Source organism: Heteronotia binoei, chromosome 13 (assembly GCF_032191835.1).
Source record: "Heteronotia binoei isolate CCM8104 ecotype False Entrance Well chromosome 13, APGP_CSIRO_Hbin_v1, whole genome shotgun sequence".
Classification (NCBI taxonomy): Eukaryota; Metazoa; Chordata; class Lepidosauria; order Squamata; family Gekkonidae; genus Heteronotia; species Heteronotia binoei.
Window position 1 is genome coordinate 68,534,804 of NC_083235.1, and position 26,246 is coordinate 68,561,049.

At 40.9% G+C, this 26,246-nt stretch overlaps 2 protein-coding genes across 4 annotated transcripts in view; one reads left to right on the forward strand and one right to left on the reverse strand.

Annotated features, from left to right (window-relative positions):
* Positions 1 to 2,952, reverse strand: part of RECQL5 (RecQ like helicase 5) — a 108,608-nt gene extending 105,656 nt beyond the window's left edge. The window contains exons 1-3 of one of the 3 annotated variants that reach the window (XM_060253019.1): positions 2,745 to 2,952; positions 1,241 to 1,362; positions 71 to 589 (exon numbers count right to left, since the gene is read on the reverse strand). In XM_060253019.1, coding sequence (XP_060109002.1) covers positions 71 to 589; positions 1,241 to 1,362; positions 2,745 to 2,865 — 762 coding nt within the window. In that variant the 5' untranslated portion in view covers positions 2,866 to 2,952. The remainder of the gene's footprint in view (positions 1 to 70; positions 590 to 1,240; positions 1,363 to 2,744) is intronic. The other 2 variants (XM_060253018.1, XM_060253020.1) reach the window with 2 other exon arrangements.
* Positions 2,953 to 3,729: 777 nt separating this feature from the next.
* Positions 3,730 to 26,246, forward strand: part of SAP30BP (SAP30 binding protein) — a 71,729-nt gene continuing 49,212 nt past the window's right edge. Inside the window, exons 1-3 of the mRNA XM_060253021.1 lie at positions 3,730 to 4,472; positions 6,907 to 7,016; positions 18,788 to 18,835. Coding sequence (XP_060109004.1) covers positions 4,358 to 4,472; positions 6,907 to 7,016; positions 18,788 to 18,835 — 273 coding nt within the window. The 5' untranslated portion in view covers positions 3,730 to 4,357. The remainder of the gene's footprint in view (positions 4,473 to 6,906; positions 7,017 to 18,787; positions 18,836 to 26,246) is intronic.

Genomic DNA, 26,246 nt, shown 5'->3' on the forward strand with positions numbered 1-26,246 from the left:
GTACAAGGAAGGCAGGATAGAACATTTCAGATAAATAATTAAAATGCTGCCTTGTATAGATTTAACCTACCCCAGAAGCGCTCTTCTGCCCAAGAGCCTTCAGACAAAAATCTTTCAGGTTTTCATAAGGATCAGTTAAGAGCTCTTTATATTGCACATCATAAAATAGGTTAGATCTGAAACAAGATGTCTTAAAGACAGTAACAGGCTGCCTTAGTTTAAGCGATGTTACAATGTCATCCTGAACCTGCTTCGTAGCTGTGGCAGTTAGGGCTACGCATGGCACATTGGGTATACGATGACGCAGGGAACCGAGCCGCAGATAGTCTGGTCGGAAGTCATGTCCCCATTGGGAGACACAGTGAGCCTCATCAACTATCAGATACGTGAGAAGATTTCGGGACACCAGAACCTCCAAAGTGGGTTGAAAGGAAGAGGAAGCTGCCATCTCGGGTGTGATGTACAGGAGCTTTATCTGGGGTTCCTCACTCATCAAGTCAGCAACGATGGCTTTTTTCTCCTGAGCAGAAATTTTGGAGTTCAGAGAGCTTACTTTCACATTCAGGGACAGCAAATGATCCACTTGGTCCTATGGTAGAAGAAAACAATGTATTCTGAAGCAAGCATCTTTTTACCAATATAGTTGCAACAAAGAGTTAGTAATAATCAGATTTAACCCACAAGTCTGACTGTGCTTTCCAAACTTGTCCAAATAATCTATTATCTCATATTTTCTTGAAAAGAGTAGAATTTCATGGCACACTTAAGGGTGGGGGGAAGACTCTTAATTTTGATAGAGATCTATTATTGAGAAGAATTTACAGTACGTCCTCAGTCTGGAGAACATCTTTTAAAAGCTGACATAATACATAGTTTTCACTGAGTTATGTATATCAACACTAAATTGCAAAATGAAATATAATACTGATCCAATGCCTAATAAAGCATTTTACATAAGGTTGGATCAGCTAACAGAATGTCTATTTCAGTAATCTCAGGTTTTGCTTTGGTCTCTGAACTGGCCCACATCTATTTGATAAACTCCTGGAGATTTGAGGATGGAGCCTGGAAAAGACATGGACCTCATTGGGATAAAATGCCATAGAGTCCACCCTTCAAAGCAGCCATTTTCTCCAGGGGAAATGAACTGTAATTTAGTGGGATCCTCAGGTTCCACCCGGAGGCTGGCATTCCCATCCCATCAGTTTACAGATGCTTTCCTCTTAACATGAGACGTTACCTGAATCAGTGCAATTAAAGGTGAAATAACAATGGTGATGCCTGATGCCAGGACTGCAGGAAGCTGGTAGCATAGAGATTTCCCTGCCCCAGTGGGCATACATATAAAAACATCCTTTTCACCTGCAAAAACATCATTCAAGACTTTTAAAAAATTATTACTCATTTCCTTGGAATTTGCTCTCATGGCCTGGATATGAAGTCCTTGAGAGCAAAACAGACAGCATTTTTTGAAACAGTCATTTATATCCAGTACTAGCAAGACATATACAAGAAACTAATTTTTTGACACCTGCCATCTTAACAATACTGTGCATCAGAAAGTCCAGCACTGGAAAAATGTAACCACAATGGACAGACCACCTCTGGGAGCAGCAAAAAAACAGGAACACAGCTACCACCAACAGAAGCTAGAAGACCTCGTTCAGTAGTAGATTGTGCCTCTTTAAACAATCAAACTGATACCAGCATTACCAATTTCTGAACATAGAACTTCTCTCTACCATTTTCTAGGCCTTAGCTATAACTGCTGTCAATGGCAAAATACCAACAATAGTGGTATGTTTTCTATGACTCCTTTGATCTGTCAAGGACCAAAGCCTGTATGATGCAGTGGATTAAGTTTGGATATGTGTGGCACAGATTTAAATCCTGTACAGTTAAATAGCTTTATAAAAATCACAGTCTCCCAGTTAGAACTACTACATAACAGGATCCTGTAAGGATTAACCTCTCCACCCCCCCCCCACCCCCAAATACACAGGAGTAGAAGCCAGAAGACATAAGCCTGGCTCAGGCTCTTTCACAAGGCTGATGCTCTTAAAATCTTGACACTAGCCCACACAGATCTTCAAAAGAGTTTGCAAACTTAGCATAAAGTTCAAACTACCTACATAACCACCAAAACTGACATGTCTACACTATAACAAAGCAGTAGACAACTTCCACCTTTAAGACCAACTAAGTTTTATTCTACACTATGTTGTGCTGAAGGCTACAAGTAAATAGAAGTAAATCATTTTTTGAGAAATCACAAAATCTAAAACCTTAGAAAATCTAGAAAATCTAGAACCTTAGCAAATTAAGGCTGAAACACTTGCTTGGCAATGTCTCACTGAACCTACAGTGGGGATCATGTCCCCAATTTAATAATTCCTGGAAGACAGGAACCGCTATAACACAGGTAATTTAAGTGATTTGGCCAAGCATTCACTTGCTCTTCAAGTAGAAGTTTCTCACAAAACTGATAAATACAGCAAAGAGCCAGAGAGGCCGGCAAATTTTGCTTTGGAAAACTTCCACTGCAAACTAAGTATTCCTTATATACCACTATACTATTCTTTATGCTACTAAACTGTGCTGACTTCCCAGTTATGTATGCTACTAAATGTGATGAATCCAGATGTTTGTTCAAGAGTGGAAATCGGTTTTTCGAAGGTGTTTTTACATCTAGCTACTATTATTGATCATTATTGATGGCAAAGAAAAAGCTAGCTGTCATTTACCTTTTGCCACTGTCATCACTGCCCTTTCCTGCAATGATGTCTTGAAAGAATCAAATCCAAACACTTTTTTCAGAGTTTCTTGAACTCTGGCTTCCAGTCTTGCAGAAAAGCAGCCGTTCATCTTAAAGGGAAGCACTACAAACGATTCAAGGCAGGGATAAGAAGAGAATCATAACACATTTACCTACTTCCACAGCAAACCATCACCGAGATGTGAGTCTCAATAATGACAGGCTAAATAGCCGTATTCACATATACAAGGTCTATCTATAGCCCAGTTTTCTTTTGCCACGAGCATAACTACATCATCTGTATTAACTAATCCAGTTCTTCATACAACAGCAGAAAAAGTTAAAAAGTTAAAAGGGCGGATGTTGTATGAGAACTAAAAGGCCTACTTAACAGTGAGCACAGCCATAGCTATTAACTTTCTAGTCACCCTTGCCACTTTAGAAGGGCAAGGGTGACTTTTTATATCCTTTTATATGCCTTTCCCCCCTGTGTTACTGACTTCTAAACCCCATCCCATGCAAACCATCACCAAGATGTGAGTCTCAATAACGACAGGCTAAATAGCCCTATTCACATACACAAGGTCTATCTATAGCCCAGTTTTCTTTTGCCACAAGCATAAGTACTTAATCTGTTTTAACTAATCTAGTTCTTTATACAACAACAGAAAAAGTTAAAAGGGCGGATGTTGTATGAGAACTAAAAGGCCTACTAAGAGTGAGCACAGCCATAGCTATAAACTTTCTAGTCACCCTTGCCACTTTAGAAGGGCAAGGGTGACTTGTTATATCCCTTTATATGCCTTTCCCCCCTGCGTTACTGACTTCTAAACCCAACCCCATGCTTCTTTGCAACCCGAAGATTCACCCAGTACCTTCCAACTCCTTGGGGAGAGGGAAAAGAAAGCAAAGCAAAGGAAAGGAGCTCAATACCCACAATCGCACTATGACTGAACGAACGACGGGACCTTTTTTTTTTTTTTTAATCATCCCTTCTTCTCACTCCCATGCTGCTTTCGAGCACAAAAGTGTCAAGAGGATGGAGAAAAAGCAGACTTGGGGAAACCCCAAACCCCACTTCCGATTAGGGAGCAAAAGTTTTCACAGGCAGCAATGATTTCCACGCAGGGCAGCTCCTTTTCAGCGAAGAGTGCGCAGAGCGCTTGTTCCTAGCACCTTGGCAACGAGATTTTAGTCCCAACAATCTCCACACGCTCTCCTTCTACTCATTCCGCTGCGACCCCTCTGGCTTCACCCCCTCTACAGCTCTCCGCCACTGTCGTTTGGGAAGCAGGGCGCGGATTTCGCTTCCGGCAGCGGCTCCCACAGCCGGCACTGCTTGGGCGCGAGTTGATGACGTCGGCGTTGCGTCTCAGCGAGCCGCGCCGTTGAAGAGCGGTCTCTTCGAAGAACGCAAAACGGGATCGAGGCTATTTCTCCCTCCCGTCTTGTCTCGAAGAAGTGGAGGAAAGCGTGGGAAACGTGGAAGGGCGGTAGTCCCGCTCCGAGGCTTCTTGCTACGCTGATGACCGCTTCGCCCGCTGAATAAACGTCACTCTTGCGCGTCGGAAGGCACTCGGCTAAAGGAGGTGGGACGCAGAAATGGCGGCAGCGAAGAAGAGCGTCCTTTCTTCGTTGGCTGTTTATGCTGAGGATTCCGAGCCAGAATCGGATAGTGAAGCCGGCGGAGCAGGGAGCGAACGAGGACCAGGACCAGGTGAGGCCTTGGTGGGGTTATGGACATATGAAGCTGCCTTCTACTGAATCAGACCCTGGGTCCATCAAAGTCAGTATTGTCTTCTCAGACTGGCAGCGGCTCTCCAGGGTCCCAAGCTGAGGTTTTTCACACCTATTTGCCTGGACCCTTTTTTGGAGATGCCAGGAATTGAACCTGGGACCTTCTGCTTACCAAGCAGATGCTCTACCACTGAGCCACCGTCCCTCCCCATGAACATATGAAGCTGCCTTCTACTGAATCAGACCCTTGGTCCATCAAAGTCAGTATTGTCTTCTCAGACTGGCAGCGGCTCTCCAGGGTCTCAAGCTGAGGTTTCTCACACCTATTTGCCTGGACCCTTTTGAGTTGGAGATGCCGAGGATTGAACCTGGGACCTTCTGCTTACCAAGCAGATGCTCTACCACTGAGCCACCGTCCCTCCATCTCCATCACCTACTGCCTGGACCCTTTTTAGTTGGAGATGCCGAGATTGAATCTGGGACCTTCTGTTTCCCAAGCAGATGCTCTACTACTGAGCCACCATCCCTCCCCTGACCAGCAGTGGCTCTCCAGGGTCTCAAGCTGAGGTTTTTCAGGCCTATTTGCCGGGACCCTTTTTTGGAGATGCCAGGGATTGAACCTGGGACCTTCTGCTTACCAAGCAGATGCTCTACCACTGAGCCACCATCCCTCCCCTAATATGAACATATGAAGCTGCCTTATACTGAATCAAACCCTTGGTCCATCAAAGTCAGTATTGTCTTCTCAGACTGGCAGCAGCTCTCCAGGGTCTCAAGCTGAGGTTTTTCACGCCTATTTGCCTGGACCCTTTTTTGGAGATGCCAGGGATTGAACCTGGGACCTTCTGCTTACCAAGCAGATGCTCTACCACTGAGCCACAGTCCCTCCCCTTGTGAAGGAGGGGGAAATCCCGTCTCCTTCTGAGTAGATTGAAAGGGACGGTGGGGGGTTTTGTATGATTTCTCAGGTGTCTTCACTGAATTTGAGCATATATCGTTGTTTGACGCAGAATTGGGCCATTTCTTCATCTAGCTCACTGTTGACGACTCTGAGACCTTTTTAATTGAAGAGATTGAATTTGGGATCTTCCACATGTAAACCTTTCTCTGTTCTACTGTGCCTTTTTGGGATTTTGGTTGTCGTTCTCACCACTTACGATAAGAGATCCAGTGTGGTAGAATGTTGGACTAGTACCCAGTTTGAAATCCCTCCCCCCCCCCCCACCTTATGTCATGGAAGTTCACTGGATGGTGTTGGGCCAGTCATATTATCTCAGCCTAACATACCCAGTTGTTAGTTGTTGCAAGATTAAATGGAGCAGAGCAGGATAAGAACATAAGAGAAGCCATGTTGGATCAGGCCAATAGCCCATCCAGTCCAACACTGTGTCACACAGAGGCCAAAAAACCCAGGTGCCATCAGGAGGTCCATCAGTGGAGCCTGGACACTAGAAGCCCCCCCCCCCCGTGTTGCACCCCCCAAGCACCAAGGATACAGAACATCACTACCCCAGAGTTCCAACAATACGCTACGGCTAATAGCCACTGATGGACCTTCACTCCATATGTTTATCCAATCCCCTCTTGAAGCTGGCTATGCTTGCAGTTGCCACCACCTCCTGTGGCATTGAATTCCATATGTTAATCGTCCTTTAGGTGAAGAAGTACTTCCTTTTATCCGTTCTAACCCGACTTCTCACCAATTTCATTGAGTGCTCACAAGTTCTCGTAGTGTGAGAAAGGGAGAAAAGTATTTTCTCTACTTTCCCTATTCCATACATAATCTTGTAAACCTCTGTCATGTCACCCCTCAGTTGACCTTTCCCCAAGCTAAAGAGCCCCAAACACTTTAACCTTTCTTCATAGGGAAAGTGTTCCAACCCTTTAATCATTCTATTTGCCCCTTTCTGCACATTTTCCAATGCTATAGTATCCTATTTTAGGTGTGGTGACCAGAATTGTACACAGCATGGTATGCTATGGACCCGTACTGGGGACAAAGGTGGGGTACAAATGTAGTAAATAAGATATTTCCTTGCAACACCACATACTTCATCCAGATTTTTTTTTTAAAAAAGTGTCAAATATCTGTAGTCATAAGGCAGCATTTTTGTCTCATACATATATGTTGGCAGTTTCGCATTCCTGATTTGGCATCAAGTTTGTTTTAAATTATAACTGTAAAGCTGTAATATTTTTCACTTGAGAGACTGTGGAATTAAACATTCTTAATTAAAGAGGCAGCTGTTATGTGCTACAGTCCTGTAATTTCTGGGTATAGCATTTTTAAAATAACTTCTGGTAACTTATTTAAATTTATAGAAATGCATTTTCTGTGTAGTATTTTTGAAGCGTGCATATTTTTCTATTACTAAATCAGGATTTGCTTTCCTCTTTCATTTTGTTTGGACTAGAAGAGAAAGGAGGCCTGGTGTCAGAAGCTTATGGAGAAGATGATTTCAGTAAGATGGAGGGAGAGGAGGATGGGTATGATGAAGATGATGATGAAAACAGTAGACAGTCGGTAGGTAATCTTTTTATACTAGTTCAGCTTTTTCATATATACATATTTCAGTTCTGCCTTATGCATACCGACTTAACATTTTGAATTGAGAATGAAATTGAAGCATGCTGGCTCCTTCTCCTTTCTCTTACATAAATGTTATTATTTTGTGGATTTTTTATATGGCCAAGGATGGGGTAGATGTATGTGTTAAGTAAATGTTTATATAGTGGGAATGCAACAAGAAACTAGAGTTCTGTGAATGTATTGCATTATGTTTTTCATTAGGAATAAGACCTGTTGTGGGGAAAATACAACAGGCTCTAGAAAGAGGCTTTGCGTGAGTGCCCCCCCATCCCTGCTTTCTTCACACTCCCCCTCAAACTACCACTCCACCACCACCTCTTCACTCATCCTCCCCTTGGCCTTCACTCACCGCCCCCCCCCCCCCCGATCCTTTGCCTTCACTCCCCTGCTTCCCTCCCCCCCACCCTCCCTCAACCATTGGCATTCACTCTCCCCCCCCCCTTATCATCTCCCCACCCACCCCACAGCTGAAACAGATGCTGGCTCCCCCCCCTTGCATTTATGTGTGTGTTTCCATGGTAGCTCAAAGCCCTGAAACAGGCCCAGGATGGAGATAAGGAAGAATAATTATGGGGGCTGCAGGGGGGGGGGGGCGTGATGACAGCAACTCATACACTGTGGGAACCAAAGCAGCTTACATATGAACATATGAAACTGCCTTATACTGAATCAGACCCTCATTCCTTCAAAGTCAGTATTGTCTACTCAGACTGGCAGCGGCTCTCCAGGGTTTCAAGCTGAGGTTTTTCACGCATATTTGCCTGGACCCTTTTTAATTGGAGATGCCAAGGATTTAACCTGGGACCTTCTGCTTACCAAGCAGATGCTCTACCACTGAGCTACCATCCCTCCCCTTACATCATTTTCCTCCCCCTTTTGTTCTGCACAACAATCTGTGAGGTAGGGTAGGCTGACAATCTGTGAGTGGTCTGAAATCACCTAATCTTCCACAGCAAGAACCTGGGTCTGGCAGATCCCACTCTGAAGCACTAACTGCTATGTCACACTGGCTGTCATAGAGGGGCCAACCTCAGTAGGGTATAATGACACAGAATCTACTGTTTTCTCCAGGGGAGCTGGAGAGCAGTGTAATTCTGAGTTATTTCCAACCCTCTCCTAGAGATTGGCAACAGTGGTTCCCCAGGAGGAAACGACTGCTCTGGAGAGTGGAGTCTATGGCATTGTACATGTCTGAATTCCCACCCCTTCTTAAGCTCCATCCTCTCCAGGTTCCACTCCTCAAATCTCCAGGAATTTCCCAAACTGGAGTTGGCAACCCTGTCTTCATCCCAGCCAACCATTAGCCTACCTTTATCTGCGCCTCTGATTTCAGCTTTTCGTCTCCTCCCTCCCTGCAGCCTCTACCTAGGAAAAGTACAGACTTTCTCCACATTGGGGGACCAAAGCAGCTCATATAATTCTTCTCTTCCTCTGTTGATCTGCACAACATCCCTGTGAGGTAGGTTAGGCTGAAAGTCTGTAACTGGTCCAAAATCATCCAGTCAGCTTCCACAGCAAAAACCTGGGTCAGGCAGACCCTGCTCTGAAGCGCTAACTGCTACATCACACTGGTTGTTATAGGAGGACTCAAGGGCTAAAATAGGCTTGGAAAGGGACTCCTCCACCTGCCTTTTACTGACAGAACCAAGCTTGGCATACTGTGGGTGCCTAGCAACAGCCATATAGGAAAATGAAGGATCCATTCGGACCAATAGGACATGAAGGCAGCTTCCCCAGACCGGCTGCCAGGTGGCAACAGCAGCCTCTTTGTGTGACCCAGGCCACCTCTGGATGGCCACTGCCACCTGCCAGACTTGGTGCCACCTGAGGAGAGACAGGCACTTTTTTCATCTGGGGGAAGATGTGGCTGGGGCTGCAGTGGGTGGGGGATAGGAGGGGACCCAGCCAATGGAATGTAAGTGCAGTTGAGTGGCAGTTGACAGGCCAATGGGTGAGGAGGTGAGCATCATGGGCCAATGAGAGAGCCAGAAAGCACCAATACACCTGGGCTTTTAGGTATGTAGGATGCTTGTTCTGTCTATACCGAAAGATTGCATATAAGTTTCGTTTGGGTAATGCTTAAAATCATTTTATAAGTTCGTCTCTTCTGTAGATAAAATGTGTGGTATAAATAGCATAACTGTGAAGATGTTAATGTTTTGCTTCAATTTTAAGAATGCAGTTATCAAGTTATTTGGTTAAATAGCTGAAGAAACGTATCAAAGAGGGATGGTTCCATGCCAGACCTGATATTGTGCAGGCTGGAGGAAAAGAGGTCATCCTTTCCTGCCATGTATTCAGAGTAGTGAACTCCACTTCTGTTCTCCAGTAGGGCAATGGTATCTTCGAATTATGTCGTTTTTTTGTGTTTAACTTTGTCTTTTCCTTAGCAGCAGTGAACAAATTCAGTGTTCTGCGCTTCATATATATCAGGGGTGGCCAAGTTGTGACTCAGGAGCCGCATGCAGCTCTTTCACACATACTGTGTGGCTCTCAAGGCCCTGCCCACCCCGCTGACCAGCTTGAAGAAGACATTTGTCTCTTTAAACCCTTCTCCAAGCCAAGCCAACCCCTCCCCCCCTTCTCTTTTTCTTTCCACCTCTTTCATTCTTCCTTTTCACTTCTCTCTCTTTCTCGTTTGTTTCCAACTGAGGGAGCTAGAGAATGCTTGCCAGAATATATCACTTTTAAGAAAAAAAAATCAGGAAACAAACTATCCAGTAATTTCAAAGATTTCAAGTTTTCACGGCTGGTAACATCATTAAGGTTTGTAGAATCTTTCGGGCTCAAGTGCCGTGTTCTACTGGAGAAAGTTTTCCTTCCAGACGTTTCGTTCTCAGCGGCGGAGAACATCCTCAGTGGCGTTGCAGCCGGAGCAGTAATTTATCCAGTAATTTAGTTTATTACCATCAAAGATCAGTGAAAAATTGAAATAAAGATGATGTGCCAGCAGCTCAAGGATGCTTTTATTCTTGCTCAATACTTTCTCTCTCTGTATTTATATATAATTGCACAGTGAAGCAGACTGTGGGCACGGTCGACATCTTGGGAGCTGGGGGGGCGGGGTCAGAGCAAGTCTGGCCGCATTCATGTCTTGTGGTTTTCAAACATCTGACGTTTATTCTATGTGGCTCTTGCTTTATGCAAATTTGGCCACCCCTGTGGGCATATAAGGAATAACGAAGGAAGGAGAGACTTGGAAGTCCTACCCCACCTTCCAAAAATCTCCTCCATCAGGATTTTCTTAGTTCTTAGGGCCTTGAGCCGGCCAATTTCTCCCCCACCCCCTTAATTGCTGTGCTCAATGTTCTGTTCCTTCTAGAGCTTTTTTTTTTTTTGTGAACTGATAACTACTTTTCTTTCGGTTAAGTTATAAAACCATGTTTTTCTACATGCTTAGATTCCTGTCTGTGAATGGCACCGTTATACTGTTTTCACAGGGGCCAGCTAGTTTGGTATTAGGTACATTTATGAAATTAATGGAGTGGAAAAATAGGATTAACAGCAGCAAAAGGAGCAAAGATGAAGGCCCCTTGTTCTTTTTATCATTCTTATTTTTAATAGTACATTTTTTTTTGTAGTAGCAATTTACCTTTAGTAATATTGGTCACCAGTTTGTGTCCGTGGAGTTTAATAGCATCTTTAAAACAATATTGTAAAAGTATTATTGACGGCAACTTATGGAAGGTAACTGTAGCAATAGTTTCCCAAAACATTTTCATGTCTTGCGGTTTCCAGTCATTTTCTGAGAATGTTTCTCAGTGACACCAGATGAAGTATCGTTCAAAAGATTATAGACTTTAAGTGCATCGGAACAATCAACCATGCTAACTAAAAGAGGATGTAAATACTTGTGACGAAGATCTGTATACAAATTACAATAAAGAAGAATATGAGTAACTGACTCCACACATTTTTGCTTACAGAGACAGTATCTGACTGAGTAGGCTGCCTTGTTAAATCTGCCATAAAGAACGGCAGAGGGCATGACGTTGCATCTGTCAAGGGAAAAAGCTCTACGCTGCTGTGGCACCTGCAAGATGGATAGATATAAGGCCATTTTCCCAGTACTAAGAGAGATCTCAAACCTCAGTGGGGAACAAGTTTTCTTAGCCAGACTGTATAGGTCTTGGTGCTCAGTATCTAGCAACCTGTTTTTAATTGGTTGGATTGCGGTGGTGCAGAATAGATGCAGAATGGATCTGCAGCTATCCGCCATCATTAAATACAGCATCATTTTAAGATCGTTTGTTATAGTACCAGTATTATCTTAATGTTTTAATGCATTACTGCCTATATCTCTTTTAATTGGTTTTATGTAATGTTTTATTGGTACGTAAGCCGCCCTGAGCCTGCTTTGGCAGGGAGGGTGGGATATAAGTGTTATATATATATAAATAAATGTGAAGTCTTGTTCACACACACATTTGTGTCTGTTGGGAGAGCGTAGCCTGTATAGTTTTGTGACTGAATATGGAGCAAAAGTACAATTTTAAACAATTTGTCTCAGTTATAAGTGAAATCTAGTACACAAGTACATGGTGAGATTTAGGAAGTTATAGATCATAATGGCACACTGCTTCCTAACCTACACACACACAGTCATGTGCATGCAGTTAAATCACTATCAGGGCACATTAGGCTCTCATGTTGCCTTTGTAAAAAAGGGGGCAACACTAATCTTCTAGACCTCAGAAGATGCTAATGAAAGTTGTTGTATTTAGGTTCCGGATTCGGCGGCTTGTCATTGAAAGCGGCTCGGACCGTCGTGTCCAGAGCTGCTTTCAAATTGGGTCATTGAGGGGTCGCCCTGGGGCCAAGGAAGAGTCTCAGAAGGCAGGAGCATCAGAGCGGTGGATCGGGAATGTCAGCGGAGGCGGCTGCTTCCCGATCCCTCTTTTTCCAAGCATCAGCGTCCCGATCGCCATTTTTAAATGGCCAAAGAATCAGCTACCAGTTTTCTTCTTCTTCTTTCGTTCACACTACATTCTGGAACTTCAAGTCCCATATCTTCAAGACTAAGGAGATGGATCTTCTCAATATTGTGTTTCCCCATATTTTTGTTTGGATTGGTAGCAAGTTGCAGGGGGGAAAAAAGAGGATCAGGAGCAGATTTCAACTAAGGCAGGAGACTGAGAGCTTGGGCGGGGGGGGGGGGAACTCTCCCTCTTTCTTTTTCAAGGCTTGTAAAAGTTTGCCTAACCTGATACACTGAAAATACCTGCAGCAAGAGATTTCATCAATCTGTAATGGATGGTTGAACTTAACTGACTTGTCTTAAACTCCCTTTGGGAGATGAAGATGCTTTGCTTCTTGGGGAAGATGTTTGCTGACAAGTGCACTTGGATGTGAAAGTTGGTTGGTTTAAAAATATTTTGAAGAGCAAGTTCAAGTGCTTTGACTGAATTTATAAATACTTTAAGAAACTATTAAAAGCTGGTGGGTACCTGATACTGATTGTAAGACACAGCAGGATCTTTGGTTGCAAGAAGAGCATTTTGTAATTTTTTTTAAAAAAAACTGGATTCCTACCAATTTTAGTGGATATAATTATTTTAACTGGTATTTCATTTTTTCATTTTTGTTTTGTGTACACTTGTGGTTGGATTATGTTTTGGATATGGTTTTAAAGATTTTTGGTTTGGGATTTCGTTTTTTGTGCATTTTATATGCTTTTATTTTTGGATTTGCTGGCTTTTTTTCTTTTTGTCTGGATTACTGATTTTCTGTTTTTGGGGGTCATGTTTGGATTACAAATAGGGTAATCAGCCCTGGATTACAAATTTATTTTTTGTAGCCTCTGCATCTGGATTATCCATCTTTTGTTTTATGCATTGGTTCTTTTTGCCTTTATTTTTGGGTCTGTTGGTTTTCTTTTCTTTTTGCCTGGATTACTGGTTCACAGTTTGAATTTGGGTCGCATTCTTGGATTACAAATAGGGTAATCAACCCTGGATTACAAATTTATACTTTGCAGCTTTTATACCTGGAAGTTAACAGGAAGATCTGGTGGTGATTTGGATTATAATTGAACTAGGTTTGCTTCATATAACAGACAATGGCTGCAGTGAACCGAACTGAATTGTTTTCTCCACGGACTATCTACTGTGGTGAACTGAAAAGGGGTGTTTACCATTATTTTTAGTATTGTTTTGACTAACACAAACTATTAGAAGCCAGAAGGTTGTTTTCATTTTTGAACTGCTTTTTAATAAGGATATTCTTTGGTGGAGCCTGGCTTATCTGGTACAAACAGGAACACAGAGTTTCAAATGAAACAGGAAAGTGGTGCTATTGGATTTTTGGTTGTGAGTGTCTTTATTTTAACAAGAATGAGTGGTCCCAAGGAAACTGTAAAAAAAAAAAAAAGACAACAAAGAAGGAAAGCAAACATTTCTTTCACCTAACCCTCCACCCGGACCAGGCAACTTTACGACCATGCAAGGAGACATGAAAGAGATGCAAGCTGCTTTAATGACTACTATAGTACACGTAACAAGCAAGGTAGATAACATTGGTGAACAGATGGCAGAGATTAAAAAAGAGCTTTCGGAGAACACCAGACAGACAGCTGAGACTAACAACGCTCTAAAAGTATTAGAGGGTCAGGTGACAGAGACTAATCAAAAGGTGGAATAGCTGGAAAAAGAACAGAGTTTACAAGATTCTAAACTCTTACAGCTGGAAGTAGATAGAGCTGCGTATATGTTGAGGTTTCAAAACATACCAGAAGAGAAAAATGAAGATTTACAGACAATTCTAAGTGAAGCCTTGGCTGAAATTTTGCAGGTGACTTCTGAGAGGATGGAAGAAGAGTTTGACCAAGTTAGACGGGTGCCTTCGAGCTATACAAGATGAAACATACTGCCCAGTGAAGTTCATTTGAGATTTACAAGAAAGAGGACCAAAGATGATATTTTAAAACAAGTAAGCGACAGACCGATGATGATAGCTGGAAACATGGTGAAAATCTTGAGAGAAGTTCCCTGGCCTGTGAGACAAAAGAGGAGAGAATACCAAGACTTAACAGACTTTTCGAGAAGAAGAGAAATACCTTATATGTGGCTAATGCCAGAGGGCCTTCTTTTTACATATCAGGAGAACAGATACAGGATTAATTCCAACTTTAAAGCTCAGAATTTTTTGGAAAGAATGAAGGAGAAAGAAGGTAAAAAAAAGGAAGAGGGAGAAGGCTCTGGGGAAGAAAATCCAAATGAACCACGGAGATATCATACAAGGCAACACCTCAAAAAGGATAAGAAAGATAATGATAATCCAAATCCATAATGGCTTCAATAGTTTCAATTAATGTGAATAGACTTCTTCTGTTAAAAGGAGGAAGACATTTAGATATTTGGCAAAATTGGAAATGGATATAACTTGCTTAGAAGAAACTCATATTCTTTCGAAAGACCAACATTTTTTGAAAAACAAAAAATTGGGTAATTTATTCACAGCAACAGACAAGTATAAGAAGAAACGGGGTGTGACAACATATATTAAGATAAATTTAATCCACAATTGCAATTTGCCTCTGAAGATGGAAGAATTTTGTTGGTGGAAATCACAGCGGACAATAAATTTTTACTTGCAAATATTTACACCCCAAATGATCACCAAGAGAAATTCTTCCAAGACCTGCATCTTAAATTATCAAATGTGGAATATGCAGAATATTGTTTATTAGGAGACTTTAATGCAGTCCCGGATAGACAACTGGATAAAACAATGCACAAACAGATGAAAAGTAAAGGTCTTCTGTTACCAGTAAGTTTTTGGAAATTAGCAGAAGAAATGGATCTGATAGATGTATGGAGAACAAGATATCCCAACTCTAAAGATTTTACTTACTATTCTTCCAGTCACCAAACCTGGTCAAGAATTGACATGTGTTGGCTTTCGGCAAGTTTGATTAAAGGTCTAGCTGATGTAGAAATTCAAACAAGAGTTATCTCAGATCATAGCCCTGTAATAAAGCTAAAAGGTTTACGGAAGAGAAAATTATGGAATTTAAATCCTTCAATTTTAAAAGATAAAGACTTTTTTAAAGAATTCAAGGCAGAAGTGGAATACTTTTTCAAACAGAATATAACACAAGAAGTAAAGATGCAAGTAGTTTGGGACACTGCTAAAGCTTATTATAGGGGCCTTGCAATTAGATATAGTAGCAAGAAAAAGAGAGAACTGAAAATTTCCAAAACAATATCACAAGCCGGAGAAACTGAAAAGAATCTTAAAAAACAACCAACAAAATGTGAATTCCAAAAAAAGGTGAAAGAAATGCAACATAAATTGAATTTAATTCTTATGGAAGAGATGGAGATTAAACTGAGGTATGCTAGACAAAACTTTTTTGAACATGCCAACAAGCCTGGAAGGTGGTTGGCTTATAGGATGAGAAAAGAGAAGGCCAAAAGAATAATTACGACATTGAAAGGTGAGAGCAATAAAGAGAATCAATCCTTCCAGCAGAAATCAGGATTTTTGTATGAAAAAAAATTAAATATTTAGGTGTGGTTATTTCAAATAGATCCAGTAACCTAAAAGTACATAACTATGATAAACTCTTAAAGAAATTTAAAAAAGATTTGGAAAAATGGCACGATTTAAATTTATCTTTAATGGGAAGAATAGCCCTAATAAAGATGAACATTCTACCAAGATGATTATTCCTATTTCGAACTATTCCAATATTCTTAAATAGTGGATTTTTTCAAGAACTGAACAGGATGGTTGCTAAATATGTTTGGCAAGGCAAAAAACCTAGAATCAAACTAAATTAAGAGCAGGCATGGGTCTGCCAGATTGGCAGTTATATTATAAAGCATCTGCACTTCTATGGGTAAGGGACTGGATACTTCTGAATGACAATAGACAAATACTATTAGAAGGACATGATTTGACTATGGGATGGCACGCATATTTGTGGTATCAAAGACTTGAAGGCCAAAGACTTGGTATCAAAGACTTGAAGGCCACTCCTATTTTAAGAATCATTGGTTTTGAAAATCTTTCTAAGTGGTCATGGTTAAAGACGAAAATCTATCAAAAATTTCCAAGATGGGTTTCTCCAGTAGAAGCATTTACTCATCCAAACCAAAGGTTTTAATACAGAGCAATATGTATTTGACAAAATTTTGTTGGGCCCACAAGAAAAGTTTATCTCCAAAATATATGCATATCTACTTCAAATGAAGACACAAGATGAAGTTGTAAAGGACTGCATGGTTCAATGGTCAAAAAAAATTGGCTGCAATATTGCATTAGAAGACTGGGAGAGACTGTGGAAACTTAATGCTAAATTAACTAAGTCAGTAACTTTCAAAGAAAATCTATATAAGATGTTTTATAGATGGTACCTGACCCCACAGAAACTCTGTAAGATTTATACTAATATGTCCAACAAGTGTTGGAAATGTACTAAACAGATTGGTTCCTTTTACCATATGTGGTAGACATGTGAGACTGTGAAAAATTATTGGAAAATGGTGCGTGAAATACTACAGAAGATCATGAAGATGCAGATTCATTTTAAACCAGAGATATTTTTATTGAATATATTCCCTGAGGACTATTCCGAAGATATGAGACACTTGTTGGCGCACTTTAATACAGCAGCTAGGATCCTTTTGGCACAGAGATGGAAAGCTCAGGAAATCTTCATGAAAATGGATCTGGTGGGAAAAGTTCTGGAAACAGCAGAGTTGGACTTCTTATCCCAGCTGTTAGCTGGGAAATCTAAAGAAGAAGCAAGAAAATATTGGATGAAATTCTATGCCTGGCTAGATGACCAAGACTCTTAAGATTAAATATTTAGATTCTCTGATGTGAACTTATTTTTTCTTTTTTCCCCCCTGTACTTTATATTATAAAATTTATCTTTACTGGAATTGTCAAAATTACTAGACAGTTTTAACAAGAGGTCTATACTATAAAATTTGAAAATGGATTCTGTGCAGTTGAGACAAAATAATAGGGGACAATTTATGTAAAGAAATTATTGTAGAATTAAGCTTTTTGAAAGTATTCCTATGCAAAATAATACCGGAATGTACTGTATTTTTTTTGGGTTTTTTCCCCATTCTCCATCCCCTTCCTTTTCTGAAACTAATAAAACTTTTTGAAAATTGAAAGTTGTTGTATTTGTAGAAGTATTTTAACTTTCTGTCATGTATTTTAATTACATTGTAACTGAGGCAGCCCTTTTTTCTTAAATCATTGCTAACTGCGTATCTCTAAAATAAGGAGGCTTTTTTCTGCTTTGAGAGTGTTTCAGATACCTACACAATCAGCTGGTTCAAACATATACATCTAGTTGAGGGCTCATGGAGGATCTACTCTGTCTCACTGTTATGTACAGTGGAAAGTAACTTTTAAAACAACTTTCATCAGTCTACATAGTATCAAGCTTTACTATACTTTAAAAATAGGGAATGTGTATTTAACCGTTTATACTGCTTCCATAGCAAGGTTTTTCCTTGAGGCACATGTCATCTGTGTCCCAGACTAAAAGAGCAATCGTATCAGGGTAAGCCTCCTACACTAACCCAGCTGAATTGTAACCAGCATGTACTGAAAGGATGAAGAACATGCCTCATCGCTGCCACACTGGAGGCTAGGTTTGGGACTCTTTGTGCATTAGTGCAAAGTCGTCAGTTGTCCCGGCCTAATTATATAAATCTAGGGTATGTTTTTATTTTCTGCAAGCAGTTTTGACTGTGGTATTGGCTTAAGTTTGAGTAATGACATCTGTAAGTTTGAATTTTGGAATTTCAAATGAAAAAGCACACTTGTTTATAATCGGCTTATCACTGAATGAATTTAGTTTCTATCAGATGTCAAGCAAAGACTGAATAATGTTTATATTCTATTTAACACAGTGGCTAAATTGATACTCTAGTTCTCAAGCAACCTTTTTCCTGTTCCTTGATCATGAGTTCTTTAGGACTAAAACAGTATGTGCCCAATGTAGAAACTAAATAGAAATTCCCTGGGCACAAAAAAAGACATAGAATGGATTTGAAAATAAAATTCAATGTGATCTTAAGAAAAATGAAACCCTCTAAATGTTAGTAGATTTGGAGGAGTGTAGCTCTGTTGAGAAATGTACTCTTTAGAAGGAGCAGATTTATGTTAGTGGAAGAGAATGGCAGCTTTTGAGCATCACAGAACTTTTAAAAGAAAGGTCAAGTTAGCTCCCGCAACTTCAGGGCAATGCGAATCTCATTCTTGCATGGTTAGTATCTTGAATTGTTTTTTTGGGGGGGGCAGTGTATACTTGGAACTATGCTTTGGTGGGCACAAAAATCAGAATGGTGTTATAGCTGCTAGCATTACTAGATCTCCTCTGTAGGTGTGCCCATTCTTATAAGGACTTTGGCGGTATGAAATGTGGGTTATCACACAAGAAATGTATTTATTGTCCCTATCTGCATGGCTGGTTTCTCCCTGTCTTTTTTCCATATGTTATATGGGCACTTAGAATCTATAGGGATGATAATTTGTAGTACTGTCTTGTCCATTGTCACCTTTTATCTAAATGGACTTTTCATAATCAAGGGCGGGCAAGAGCCTGTGAGAACAGCACAGCTAAACTGAAGGGAAGGGAAGGCACTGGACTATTTAATTCAAACCCCTTGCTCCATATGCAGGAACTGGCAAGCCCACTCTTTAAAGCTTAATCTTGTAAATTCTTTGTCTTATAGGAAGATGACGATTCAGAGACTGAAAAACCTGAGACTGATGACCTAAAGGTATTTGGAAGAGTGCTGTGATGGGGTGGGAATGTACAGTAGCTCTTAATAGCATGATTTAGAGTCTGTGGTTGTTAGCTAGTTGGTGCTGGATCTTGGGGGGGGGGGGGGGTGACAAATAGGATGGAACTCTGGAAACCTTTATGAATAGTTCCACATTTAAAATATTGGAAGAGGCAACAGGGGTGACTGTCTTTAGTATTAATTCTGATGCCATGAGCTCTGGGTGCTTGCAGTGAAATTCATGAAATCGGTGACTTACCTGATCCGTAACTGGGCAACTTTTTGCTGAAGGGTGGTGTGCATACTTATCTGTATAGTTCTTGGGACTTGTTTAGATTAAGATGTAACAAATAACATGAACCTATAGCAGGCCAGATGATTTTACTAGCATATCATGTGACACGAGGCATGTCACTTAAGCGGTTTTTGGTGGGAGGGATGACCTGTTCAATTAGAATGTATTATATAGGTCTTCTGTTGTTGCTGTTTTTTTTAAGTATATGTTGTGAAATCTTAAAAGAAGTGTGATAATGTATGGCACAACAGTTCTAGTGTACGCTTGTCTCTGTTGCCAAAGCATTCTGGGGTATTACTTAACTGTTAGTTCTTAAATTCAGCAGTGGGGGTGGCCTTCAGGGAAAAATGATTTATTTTTTGTTTATTAACTTTGACTTTTAGGCTGCCCTGCCCTGAAAAAAACAGGGGTCAGGGCAGCATACAACTGTGATAAAATTACAAGTCTTACAAAGGAGGACAGTGTGCGATTGCAATAAAAAAGGCCAACGCCATGCTGGGAATTATTAGGAAGGGAATTGAAAACAAATCAGCCAGTATCGTAATGCCCCTGTATAAATCGATGGTGCGGTCTCATTTGGAATACTGTGTGCAGTTCTGTTCACCACACCTCAAAAAGGATATTATAGCATTGGAAAAAGTGCAGAAAAGGGCAACTAGAATGATTAAAGGTTTGGAACACTTTCCCTATGAAGAAAGGTTAAAACACTTGGGGCTTTATAGCTTGGAGAAACGTCGACTGCGGGGTGACATGATAGAGGTTTACAAGATTATGCATGGGATGGAGAAGGTAGAGAAAGAAGTCCTTTTCTCCCTTTCTCACAATACAAGAACTCGTGGGCATTCAATGAAATTGCTGAGCAGTCGGGTTAAAACGGATAAAAGGAAGTCCTTCTTCACCCAAAGAGTGATTAACATGTGGAATTCACTGCCATGGGAGGTGGTGGCAGCTACAAGCATAGCCAGCTTCAAGAGGGGGTTAGATAAAAATATGGAGCAGAGGTCCATCAGTGGCTATTAGCCACAGTGTGTGTGTGTGTATGTGTGTGTGTGTGTGTGTGTGTGTGTGTGTATATATATATATATATATATATATATATATATATATATAACGTATATATATAATTTGGCCACTGTGTGACACAGAGTGTTGGACTGGATGGGCCATTGGCCTGATCCAACGTGGCTTCTCATGTTCTTATGTAAAGAGTTTTCAGAAATTAAAATAATACATAAAATACAATTACAGCAGCCTGAGCCAATGTAATGGCCATAGTTCCTGGAGTATCATTGCATCTGTCGTAATCCAGATGGGGGTGCCACCTGACGCTGCCACCACTCTGGCATTAGGGTCCCTTGGGAAGGCCCGGAGTCCCCTCTCACGCCTTTTCTTTGGCCAAGAAAATAGGTGTGTAGACCAGGCAGAGTAACAAAGAACGAAAAGGTTTATTTTAAACAGGAAGATCAATAAAGGGGAAGTGAACAGATAAGGTGCTTTAAAGACTATGGTAACGTGGGTGAAGGAAAATAAACATAAAGTTCCTAACACGACTAAATTTAACTGTTCCAAGTCTGTTAGGCCCCAGGCCTCGGCCTGCTCACTCTCTCCGTCAGAGTGAGGGTCTTCCTCCTAGACAGCAGCCGTCCTTCCTGCTTGGCCTCTCAGGAGGAAAGAACAGTGTTTATCTCCTGAGAGAGCTTTTAAACAGTTCTCCTCAGAGCCTACTTGGACTCTGATTGGCTGAAACCGGCGCCAAGCATTCTGTGGATTGTAGGCTGTCTCTTTCTACTGAGACACAGGCTCCCTAGGCCCACTAGACCTGTGCCTCAGCACAGCACAGATCATGACAGCATCATAGAGGATGTAAGCAGGGAAAGGAAGAGAAAGAAGAGTGCCAGACTAGATGCAAGACAGTCACTGTCCTCAACCAAATGCCTGGTGGAATATCTCTGCCTTACATGCCCTGTGGAATGACAAGAAGTCCTGCAGGGCCCAGTTGTTGTTTGGCAGAGAGTTCCAACCAGGTGGGAGCCAGGACAGAAAAAGCCCTGGTCCTAGTTGAGGACAGCCGGAGATCTCTCAGGCTGGGGACCACCAGGAAATTCTTTTCTCCTGAGCATAAAGCTCTTCTGGGGGTCCCAGGTACATGGGTCCCCTGCCCTTAAGGGGAGGGACAGTGGCTAAGTGGTAGAGCATCTGCTTGGGAAGCAGAAGGTCCCAGGTTCAATCCACGGCATCTCCAACTAAAAAGGGTCCAGGCAAGTAGGTGTGAAAAACCTCAGCTTGAGACCTTGGAGAGCCACTGCTGGTCAGGGGAGGGACGGTGGCTCAGTGGTAGAGCATCTGCTTGGGAAGCAGAAGGTCCCAGGTTCAATCCCTGGCATCTCCAACTAAAAAGGGTCCAGGCAAATAGGTGTGAAAAACCTCAGCTTGAGACCCTGGAGAGCCACTGCTGGTCAGGGGAGCGATGGTGGCTCAGTGGCAGAGCATCTGCTTGGGAAGCAGAAGGTCCCAGGTTCAATCCCCAGCATCTCCAAAAAAGGGTCCAGGCAAATAGGTGTGAAAAACCTCAGCTGGAGACCCTGGAGAGCCGCTGCCAGTCTGAGAAGACAATACTGACTTTGATGGACCAAAGGTCTGATTCAGTATAAGGCAGCTTCATATGTTCAACACCAGGACCTTGAAGCCAGTGCCATACATATAAATGGAAATGCTTGTGGAAAAGATGTAGAAATGGTCAACCAAACTGATCAATGGTTGGTATATCTCCCCTGTGAGTAAAGAATAATGTGTTGGAACGTAGGAAAAGAATTCACCAAGGCATATAACATTACGTACAGTGTGGAGAAAACAGAAAAAACTATTTCTCAGTCTTCAGTAATAGTAGGACTGTGTTTTACCAGAACAAATTATGTCCACAGCAGATGAAGGAAAGGACTCCTTCACTAAATACATAACTGTTTTATGGAGTTCTTTGCCACAGCATCTGGTGGTAGCAGCTGCCTTAGTGGGCTTTTAAAAGAGCTAGACAAATTCATGTTGGATAATGGACATTAACCATTATGGTTGAATCAGAACCGTCTTCTGAGATAATATCATCAGCATCGCTTTATTACAGTACATAAGCAGCTTCTGAGATAATGTGCATACGCGCATACACACCAAAAAAAAAATGCTGGGGATCAGTAGCAGGGAAATGCTGTTTGTTTTCTTACGGGCTTCCCAAGGTATGTGGCTGTAGAAAAGCAGGAGCTTGGAGTAGATGGATCATCAGTCTGATCTAGCAGGCCAGCTCTGGTGTCTCTTTAAGTGGGTTTTTTTGTATTATTGTATTGATGACCACTTTAAAAAGTGCCCAAGATATGATGTACAAGAAGAACACTAACAAAACATCATGGGATTTCAAAGAATTCGCCTTATGTGATTTTCATATGCCAGCTGACTGCTTAACTATAGAAGCTTTTTGTCCCTTTGATGTTCTCTTCATTCAAGTCATCAGTTATGCTGTGACGGACAGTGCGTGTTAGCAGAGCGGCGTGCTCTTAGGCTGATAAAAATGGTAACGCAGATAAGAAGAGTCTTCACACTGGTTCTACTAAAACTATCAGTTTATTTACAAATATATACAGATAAGTGCAGTATAATTACAATCCAGAGCTCCAAAGTGCTACGCCAGACAATCATCAATACAGAGAGAGAAAGTAACCTTGCTAGTTAGCACTTTTATAGCTCAGCCCACCAATCAGCAAATATGCTGACTCACTGTGACTACAGGCAATTACCAGGCATTGCATCAGCCTGTCCCGTGATCACAGTCACATGACCTCATCACTCTGACAGTAGATGATCTAAGATGCAGTAACTTCAAAGCTACACAGTTACTGCCATGCTGTTCATGGTTTTCTTCTCTCCCTGCTCTCTTGACAGTGTGACGGTTCATAAGTACTCCTAGGACAGCAGTGGAATGGGCTATCCGAAGTATAGAGGAGCCATCTCATCAGAATTCACTGAGAATTGGATGGTGTCCACTGCAGAGAACTGTGGGGGGAGGTGTTTTTTGCCTTAGGCTTTTGCAGAAGGCACAACCTGCTCCTGTTCTTAAAATTCTACATAAAAACCAACAACAGGCAAGCAGCAGATTTTTTTTAAGAGTGGGAGGCTCTTGGCACCCTCCGGAGGCATGTGTTCAAAGCTCCCTTTGGCTTAACATACATGACGGGAGTGGGGTAGGGAGAGAGATCAGGCAAGCAGATACCATGTGCGTTGGTAATGGTTACATAATTCTCATGTACAGAGCTGTTTGTTTTAGTGTACAGTTGTTTGGCAGGCTTTGTCAAATTTTGTTTGGCTGTAGGATCCAGACTCATTTTTTTTCCCCTTCAGGGTTTTGTATTAATGACATATTTTCTAATGATTGCTACTCTGACACTTACTCCTGAAGGTGTTGAACTCCTCACAGTTGCATAAATTAATTATTAAAGCTATGACAAAAAATATTGTACTATATAAATAAATATAGGGATAACTGTAGTTGTCGTTACCAAAATGAAAAGCTAACTTTTAACTCCAGGTTTGCATTATTTTTCATAATTCCATTGAGTTTTCCAAAGCTCTACTTAATCAAATAGAATATTGGGGCCAATATAGAAGGTAACTGGTTAGTGAGAGAGAGAGAGAGAGAGAGAGATCATCTATATACAAACCAGCAAAGACAAGAACTTCATGCATACTTTTGAGGTTTAAAAACCCATATGATATTTTCCAATCCCCCCTCCCTCCGTTACTAGACTCCCGCCGAGGTTGTATACTTAAGTTCAGTTATAAAGGTACCCTTAACCAATCAAAGTTCAATATCTTTCTTTTCTCATATTCATGTTAAAAAATTGTCCAATGTCTTCTTACATTCCACTCTTTATATATCCTCTAAATTTCTTCCACTCCTTTTTAAACACATCCAAATCATAATCTCTTAAGGTTCTTGTTAATTTGTCCATCTCACTCCACGATAAAACTTTCACAATCCAATCCCATTTCTCTTGTATTTTTTCTTGCTTCCACAACTGCGCATACAATGTCCTAGCAGCTGAGAGCAAGTACCAAATTAGAGTTCTATCTTCTTTTGGAAATTTTTCAACTTCATGCATACTTTTGTGTCATACAACAAAATGCAGAAATAAAAAATTTAGCTTCAGCTTCGATTTGTCCTGCATATTGATTCACATGAATTCATACTGTTACAAATAAATTGTTGTGTTGTTTTATGCATTCACCCCTGTTTACAAATTAGTAAAACATACATATAAATATGTGCAGAATTTCAAGGTGGAAAAATCACCTGAAAAACATTACAACTTTGAAAACTGCCAAGTTTGCTTAGTATCGTATTTTTATTTCTATGTCTCCCATCATGTGGTAGAAGGGGTATTGTAATCACCCATCATACATGAAACGAACAATTAATGGGCAAGAGTTAAATTCTGTTGAAATAGATGAGGGGAGGATCACATCCTATAAAACTAATGTATATCAACTGTTTTCAGAGCCTTCGCTGTTTTACTATGTAAGAGAAGTATCTGATATGTTGTCCTGTTTTTACAAAATATTATTTCAATACAATAATTTCTAAGTAAAACTTTGAATTTCTTTGAATATAACACTTAGACCACAATTGAGTGGGAGTTTTTCTCTTATTATGTTTCATTTCCATTTTGGTGTAGTGGTTAAGTGAGGGGACTCTTATCTGGGAGAACCGGGTTTGATTCCCCACTCCTTCACTTGCAACTGCTGGAATGACCTTGGATTAGCCATACCTATTGCAGGAGTTGTCCTTGAAAGGGCAGCTGCTGTTAGAGCTCTCTCAGCCCCACCCACCTCACAGGGTGTCTGTTGTGGGGGGAGAAGATATAGGAGATTGTAAGCCGCTCTGAGTCTCTGATTCAGAGAGAAGGGTGGGGTATAAACCTGTAGTCTTCCTCTTCCTATTTGAAAAGACAATTAACCTCTAAAGTCTATTTTCTAAATAATAAACATGCTAAATCAAAGCATTAGATAATTTTTCCAATTCTGATTTTTCTGGAAAATCCATATCATTGACTATATACTACTTGGAATACAGTGCTTCCATTAAAACAATAAGCAAGAAGATTGGCAAGTATAAGAATATTCAGTCTTGCCTGACATATGTTAGCTGTGTTTAAAGGTCTATGCCTATTGACTTTAATGTGCCGCTTTTAGAGCTCCAAAGCTTTATACCTATTCTGCCCACTCTGTGGCAGTGTTTCTCTATTTGTCCCAGGATTTCATAATACCTTCTTTAATGCCTGCCCGTTTGGCATGTGCCATCTTATCATGTGGCAGTCCCCGTAAGAGATCGTGATATAAAAAGTAAAGAAAAACAAATAGATAGCTGCAAGCTTGAAGAGGTTATTTTTTACGTTTTAAAAAATAATAATGGTCGTAATTGCACTGGGTTGTGGAATAGGTAGTGATGACGATTCTTTGAATGTGTACCGCTGAGTGTAAGCAAAAAATTCTTATATGTAAGAGCAGTTTTAGAGGCTGTGGCTATACAGGTTTTCCACGTCTAGCAGTTAATGTGAATAGCTGAAAAGGTATTGAATATTTACTGTTTTAACACTTAATAGAAGTTCTTTAGTTTCCCAGGATTGCTTCTCTGTGTTGTGGCTAGTAAGTTTTAAAAGCTCTTTAAAGGAAACTATTCTATGCAAGTTAAAAGTTCTCATCTTTATTAAATAGACCCGAAGTAGCACCTTTTAATATCTGTTCATCTTCAGTCCGTAAGATACCGGTTTGTATAAATTCAGCATGCAGTGCAGCTATAGGGCTTGTATTTAATGTAGAGTCTAATGTACCTAGATTCCTATACAAATATACATTATGCTACCTGATTTTTTTTCCAGCTCAGTATCATGGGATAAAGATCACGAGTACCGATTCTTATGTGCTATTTAGATATTACCAGGGGAGAAGACTGTGGCTCAGCGGTAAAACATCTGCATGGTATGCAGAAGGTTCAATCTCTGGCATCTTCAATTTAAAAGGTGAATTAGTAGGTGATGTGAAAAACCTCAGCCTGAGACTCGGAAAACTACT